The sequence below is a fragment of the Lotus japonicus genome, chromosome 4, assembly GCF_012489685.1.
Source record: "Lotus japonicus ecotype B-129 chromosome 4, LjGifu_v1.2".
Lineage (NCBI taxonomy): Eukaryota > Viridiplantae > Streptophyta > Magnoliopsida > Fabales > Fabaceae > Lotus > Lotus japonicus.
The window spans coordinates 10,935,978-10,943,211 of NC_080044.1; the positions used below are offsets into that span (position 1 = coordinate 10,935,978).

The 7,234-nt window shown below is 39.8% G+C and overlaps 1 protein-coding gene across 1 annotated transcript; it reads left to right on the forward strand.

Annotated features, from left to right (window-relative positions):
• The first annotated feature begins 3,942 nt into the window (after nucleotides 1-3,942).
• On the forward strand, nucleotides 3,943-5,890 carry LOC130711604 (pentatricopeptide repeat-containing protein At2g15690, mitochondrial-like). Its single transcript, XM_057561291.1, has one exon. It carries the CDS (start codon nucleotides 4,066-4,068, stop codon nucleotides 5,746-5,748), a length of 1,683 nt encoding a protein of 560 aa, XP_057417274.1. The 5' UTR covers nucleotides 3,943-4,065; the 3' UTR covers nucleotides 5,749-5,890.
• Nucleotides 5,891-7,234: the final 1,344 nt, after the last annotated feature.

Genomic DNA, 7,234 nt, shown 5'->3' on the forward strand with positions numbered 1-7,234 from the left:
TCATATTGGAACTTGTGAAGCTTGGTGATCAGAGTCAGAGGGAAGCTTGGATCCTCTGACCTTTGTACCTTCTGCTTCTGGACTCAGAGGAGAAGTACTTGGTCTTCAGAGCCAGCTTACTCTTGGACTTCAGAGTCTTCACTACTCAGCTTCTGGACCTTCAGAGCTTCTGGACCTTCAGAGCTTCTGATCCTTCAGAGCTTCTAGTGAACTGAATCCATATCAGAGCTTTACTATCTTCAGATCTTCTGGAGCTTAATCTACTGTTCAGAATGAACATAGTAAGTGCGAAAGCGTTGCGGAGATTACTCTTTGAGCATAGTGCTTCTGAATTATGTGAAATAAGACCAGAGTCATAGCCTGTCATTAGAACACTCAGAAAACAACGTTAGAGTACCATAATTGTTCATACACAATAGTTAACATGTAATCATCAAAACATAGAGTTGTACTACTAGATCAAAACTTTATCTTACAGTATTGATGCGCGAGTTGGCAGCCACAAACCCTTTTTTCCACGGTTTGACGGACATATAATGGTCAAAGATTAGTCGCTGCACTCTGGTTAACACCCTTTAACGGTCTGCCTTCTGAACAAATTGTACCATGTAGTATTAATGATGGACATCCATAACCTCAAAACAACATGTTGGTTTCCACAACCGTCGTAGCTTCTCACACATGACCGATTGACCGTGTATCCGATTATCTTTCCCAGTAGCTTAATTACCAGACACTCTGTCCATGGCTGACTTATATATGATTCAACATTGTTGGTTCAATCCTAAACTTAGGGAAGAGTTGATTGCTCTCCACAAGCTCCCTTCGCATGATGCCCTTGTCAACAAGATTCTCCGCATCTTTTGGTTCACAAGCCTCCTTCCCTAGCACCTTTTTCATGAATGTTGGTTTTCTAGTCGTGGTTGTTCTTCCACCTCCGCCATTAGCCTCCGTCAGCGGCTCCCCATTATGTATGCTCGCGTCTCCCATGCCCTAGTTCTCGTAAACTTGTCAGATTTTCGTTAATGATGTTTATGGTAGTTGTTATTGCCACCTCCTCACATCTAGTTTCACCCCCCTTAAAAGTGCGAAAAATACTGAAATGCCATTAATGAAAAAGTGAAAATACTAAAATACCATTAATGAAAAAAAAAACATAACAACTCTCCACCCCCACCCTCACATCCTCTTTCCTCTTTCTTTCCTCTCCCACAACACTCATCTTCATCTCATCTTCATCCTATCTTCATACTCATCTCCAAACTCAATCTCCATCTTCTCCTCTCTCCTTTTTCTAACGTCGTCGTCGCCCATTCCCATTTGTTCGTCATCGTCGCCACCCCATCGTTGGTCGTCATCGTTACAGTCGTCGTTTTTAGATTTTTTTTTTTACAACTAAACACTTTAAAGTGCGTGACTCACACACTTTAAAGTATGTTTAGCCGCAAATTTCAACATAATTGATATCATATGATTTTTTAAAATTATGAAGGACTTTTGGGTCTGTGACATAGCTCTTGTGGCGAAGCGACAAACGTGCAATTACTTTATTTTTCTCTTCAACTTTGTAGTTGACTCGGTCTTGATCAAAGACTGTAAAAAAAATCAATTTTTGAGACTGAAACGTTGGAAATCTTCAATTTTCGCAGCACACTTTATAGTGGGAAAGAGAAAAGTTTTAATGGTGTTTTCAGGTTTTATGAATATAAGGAGATATAATTTTTTTTTGTACATCGAAAAGATAAATTGTACCCGCCAGGCGCCAGGAATCGATCTCTGGACCTCCCCATACCCAACCTATATGTCCCCCAGCTCCTACCACTTAAGTTATCCTACGGTGACATATAAGAAGATATAAATATATGTAAGAGGGTGACAATAACAATTTGGGTTAAGCATCATATTGGTCCCTGTTTTTGTGTCGCCGTCTGACCTAGGTCCCTCGCCGGAAAAATTATTGTAAAAGATCCCCTTCTTTGTAAATCGTTTGGAGCAGGTCCTCGCCGGAGCTCCAGTAATGATTTGGCATGCTGATTATATTAATAATGCTGACATGGATTTAAAATAAATAAAAATAAATAACACATCAGATAGTTTAACCCAATTAACAAAAATAAAACCTATTAACAAATCTAACCCTAATCTAATTAACAAAATCAATTTCCCCCAAATTAACTCATTTCCAATCAAATTAGGGTTCTTCTTCTTCTCATCTTCTGGCATCATAGATCTGAAAATTCTTGAATAAACCAACAAGAAGCAAAACCCAGTTCTGAAAATGGAAGCACCATGCGCATAGCACCATGCTCCTCTTCTTTTTGCAACTTCTCCCCTATCCTACCTACAAAATCAGCAAACCCAAATAACCCAGAAACTCCACCCCCAATCCAACAAACCCAGTAACTGACCCACCACAACAGAGCCAGTCAAAAAGACATGGCAGATTTAAAAACCCTGGTGCGAAAGAGAAAGGGAAGGGAAGAAGAAAGAGGGAACCTCAAAGTAAAGATTTATATTTTTGAGGAATCAAAGTGAGTTTGTGAGAAGAGAAAACCCCAAACCATACGATGGCCACATTGCGAATATGGCTTCAGGGCAGCGAACCTGGCTGTAGGGATGAGGGACCCAGATCTGGTTCGATTTTTGCTTAGGTTGGGGTGTTTGTCACGACGGCGCTGCGGCGATGATGGTGGAGTTGAATCGGAGATTGGTGAATGGGGAATGGAGGATACCGTGGCGCTTTGCAGCGACGTTGGGTTGGGTCTTCTCTTCTCCCATCCATGGCTTCCTCTTCTTCTCTTCCTCTTTCTCTGTTTCTCAATCCTCTCCCTTGTTTGTCACCGTAGTCATGGCAAAAAAGGAACACAAAAGAAGAATCAAAGGGTAATGCCACCGTAGTCATGGCCAGTAATGGATGATGACAATTAGAAGCTGAAAGATTTAGGTGATTTAGGATTTAGGTTTTTTGTTTTTTAAAATGAGGATTTAGGTTAATTTGGAGGAATTGATTTTTTTAATTAGATTAGATTAGATTTGTCAATAGCTTTTATTTTGATTAATACTAGTTAATTAATCTGATTTGTTTTTTTATTTTTTTATTTGTTATTTTTTAAAATTCCACATCAGCTCCCTTGTCTTAGTCAGCGTTCCACTTCATCACTCGTCGGAGCTCCCGGCTCCGGAGAGGATCCGCTCCAAATAAATTTCAAACACGATAACCATTTACAATAATTTTTCCGGCGAGGGACCTAAATCAGACGGCGACACAAAAACAGGGACTAATATGATGCTGAACCCTAACAATTAACAACGATGTTTATTTGGGTAAAAAATTGAAAAGCAATACATATAAAATAGGCTTAAATATGTTGGAGGTCCCTCTAAAATAGGGATCTTTTGGTTAAGGCCCCTACAATTTTTTTTGGGTGGAATAAGCCCCTAATGTGAAAATAATATATAGTGATAAACCCCTGCCGTGAGGTTCCGTTTAATTTCTCATGATTCTGCAAACGACGCTGACGTAAATTATATTTTGTGAAAATTATTCAATTAAAGAGGGTGCCACGTAAGTAAATTAGGGTTGAAAAAATAAAAACCCAAGTAAAAAACTCAAGTAAAATCCCCAAACGTACTTGTGTTTTTTACTTTGGATTTTCATTTTATTTTTATTTTTTGATCCCTCATTTACTTACGTGGCACCCTCTTTAATTGAATAATTTTCACAAAATATAATACACGTCAACGCCGTTTACAGAATCATCATAAATTAAACGGAACCTCACGGTAGGGGCTTATCACCATATATTATTTTCACATTAGGGGCTTATTCCACCCAAAAAAATTTGTAGGGGCCTTAACCAAAGCACCCCTATTTTAGAGGGACTTCCAACATATTTAAGCCTATAAAATACATATAAAAATTGGGTCTCCCATTTCATTATTTAATCGTCTTTTAAATTAGAGAAAACAAAAACCCTAGTCCTTCTGAACCCTTCTTCTTCCTCAAACCTCTCCAGTTCCACCACCATCTTCCTCTTCCTCTCCCACCACAACAACCGCGTTCCAATGTCGATTCTGCATCCTCGAAGAATCACCATGCTCCCTTTCTGGCTCAAGTCCAGACCTACTTCCATCTTCTCCACCCAATCCCTCAGTACCACCTCCAATGGCTATGCCAGATTCCCTTCCAATCCCAATCAATGGAATCAACCACCACCACCACACACTCCTCCTCAAAACCCCAATTTCCAGCAACCCCATCAATGGAATCAACAACCACACACTCCTCAAAACCCCAATTTTCAGCAACCCCATCAATGGAATCAACAACCACACACTCCTCAAAACCCCAATTTTCAGCAACCCCATCAATGGAATCAACAGCATCCACAACCACACACTCCTCAAAACCCTAACTTCCAGCAACCCCATCAATGGAATCAGCAACATCCACCACCACACACTCCTCAAAACCCCAATTTCCGGCCACCCAATCAATGGAATCAACAACCACACACTCCTCAAAACCCCAATTTTCAGCCACCCAATAGCCACTGGAACCCTAGGACTCCAGCCCCACAAAACCAATTTCAGAACGTGCAAGCTCCGGTTCGAGTGCAAGCTCCACCACCTTCTATCATTGATTTGTGCAGGGAGGGGAAGCTGAAAGAGGCGATTGAATTGCTGGACAATGAGGTCAAGGCTGATGCTGCTTGCTTTGATCATCTCTTTGACTTGTGTGCTCAAACGAAATCGCTCGAGGATGCGAAGAAGGTCCATGACTACTTCTTACAATCTACCTGCAGGGGAGATTTCAATTTGATCAATAAGGTCATTCATATGTACGCGAATTGTAAGAGTATGATTGATGCACGCAGGGTGTTTGATCATATGTCTAGCAAGAATGTGGAGTCTTGGCACTTGATGCTTCGCGGCTATGCGAATAGTACTATGGGAGATGATGCCTTGCAGCTGTTTGAGCAGATGAATGAGCTGGGTTTAGAGATCACGTCTGAGACTTTGCTTGCAGTGTTATCGGCTTGTGGTAGTGCTGAGGCTGTGGAGGATGCTTTCCTTCATTTTGACTCCATGAAAAGCAAGTATGGGATTGAACCAGGGGTGGAGCACTACATGGGGCTTTTGGATGTTCTTGGACAATCTGGATATCTCAAGGAAGCTGAGGAGTTCATTGAGAAGTTGCCATTTGAGCCCACTGTGACTGTGTGGGAGACACTGAAGAACTATGCTCGCATTCATGGAGATATTGATCTTGAAGACCATGTGGAAGAGTTGATGGTTAATCTTGACCCATCAAAGGCTGTTGCCAATAAGATCCCTACCCCGCCTCCGAAAAAGTACAATCATATTAGCATGCTTGATGGCAGGAACAGAATCATTGAGTATAAGAATCCTAGTCTCTACAAGGATGATGAAAAGTTGAAGGCTTTGATTGGGATGAAGGATGCAGGGTATGTTCCTGATACGAGATATGTTCTTCATGACATTGATCAGGAAGCAAAGGAGCAGGCTTTGCTCTACCACAGTGAACGTCTAGCTATTGCCTATGGCCTCATTAGTACTCCACCAAGAACACCTCTTAGAATCATTAAGAACCTTCGTGTCTGTGGTGACTGTCACAATGCCATTAAGATCATGTCCAGGATTGTAGGGAGGGAATTGATTGTCAGAGATAACAAGAGGTTTCATCATTTCAAGGATGGAAAATGCTCTTGTGGGGATTACTGGTGAAGGATTCATTTCTTGAATTCTTACAATATCTTGAATGTAGTTTTTTATTGTAGACCGGGAAGCCATTTGTGCTTGGAAGGTTCAATACTGCTTATGCAGTATGCACTGATTTATAATGTAGTTGCTTTTTGTTAGATATTCACTTCATTCTCTCTCTACTTCTGTTCAGTGCTACAACTTGATAAAGTTAAATTTTGCTCTCGTGTGATTTGTTCTGCTACTTTATGCATGTATGAAAATGTATATATTTATTTCATTGTGATGTGATTTAACCTTATTTTGTTTGTTTGATATTATTTGATTCAGTTTTGTTTTCTTTTGAATTAAGATGAACATTGTACATAATTGTCTCTGTAATTTTAATTCATGAATAAAAGAATTACGCCAAGAACAGTGATAAATTGTGTTAATTCATGGTGGAGTTACTGAAATGATAAATGTGCTATTGATTTTTTTTATCCCTGATAAAGGCCAGAAATTTGAGGCATATGTTTGAAAATCATTGCTGTGATGTTATTCATCTGTGGGTTTTTAGCCAGTTCCTATTCCTATAGTTTTGTTGAGTTCATTTGCTCAATGTAGTTCCAAATATGCAGAGGTTTAACTGATTTTGTGTATTTTGGTTTGTTCGATTAATTTTTTATGTGTTCAGTCCTGTATCTTTGTTTATTCATTTTATTTTCACATCTTTTTTTTTTTAATGTTCAGCCATTTAAGAATGTATTTGAATAAATTGTGGGAGTGAATCTAGAAAGCTCAAAGCCAAGGGTAAGATGAGATGCTGAGTGAAGTGAACCTTCTGCATGAATTGGCCCACTTTGATTTGACATTATTGTGGGTCTGCTTTAATTGCAAACTCTCTAATGCACTGTCTTTGATTCTGACATGTATCCAAGTTTTGCTTCACCATGTGCTAGTGCTTGCTGCTTCCACCAAATTCAATTTTAGGTGAAAGCTGAGAGATCTTCAGAATTGATCTGGTTTTCCTTCAGAAGAAAATGGTACTTTAGCTGATTTTCCTGCTAATTAAGCTACATATAGTGGTCAGTACTCAACAGCTTCATGAATATGAAGATATTAGCATAATTCAGGTCTATGTGATGACTGGACCTGGTCCACTCATTTTCTTGTTGGGTTCCTGGATTTTAATTTTATTTGCTGCAGGTGTTCACACTGTCTATGAGGTCTCTCAAAGAAGGCTTTTCTTCCCCGCACAAGAATTCCTCGTCATGGTGCCTTTCATGGATCTGGAAGTAGTCTTTGAGCCTCAAGTTCAACATGAGGAAGAACCACAAGAAGTAGCAGCAAACAATACACTTGCTATTGCAGAACCTTGGATTCCTACTTTAGAAGCACAACATGACAACATCGATATGTTACCAATGATTTGCTGGGATTGAGCAGATGCTAAAGATTCTCTTGGAGCGCACAGCACCCTGACTTCTTCATTCCCTATAATGCTTTATTTCCTTTAATTTTTCTGGCA

Excerpts from the sequence above, each read along its gene's own strand:
- LOC130711604 (XM_057561291.1), top strand. The coding sequence starts at position 4,066 with ATGTCGATTCTGCATCCTCGAAGAATCACCATGCTCCCTTTCTGGCTC.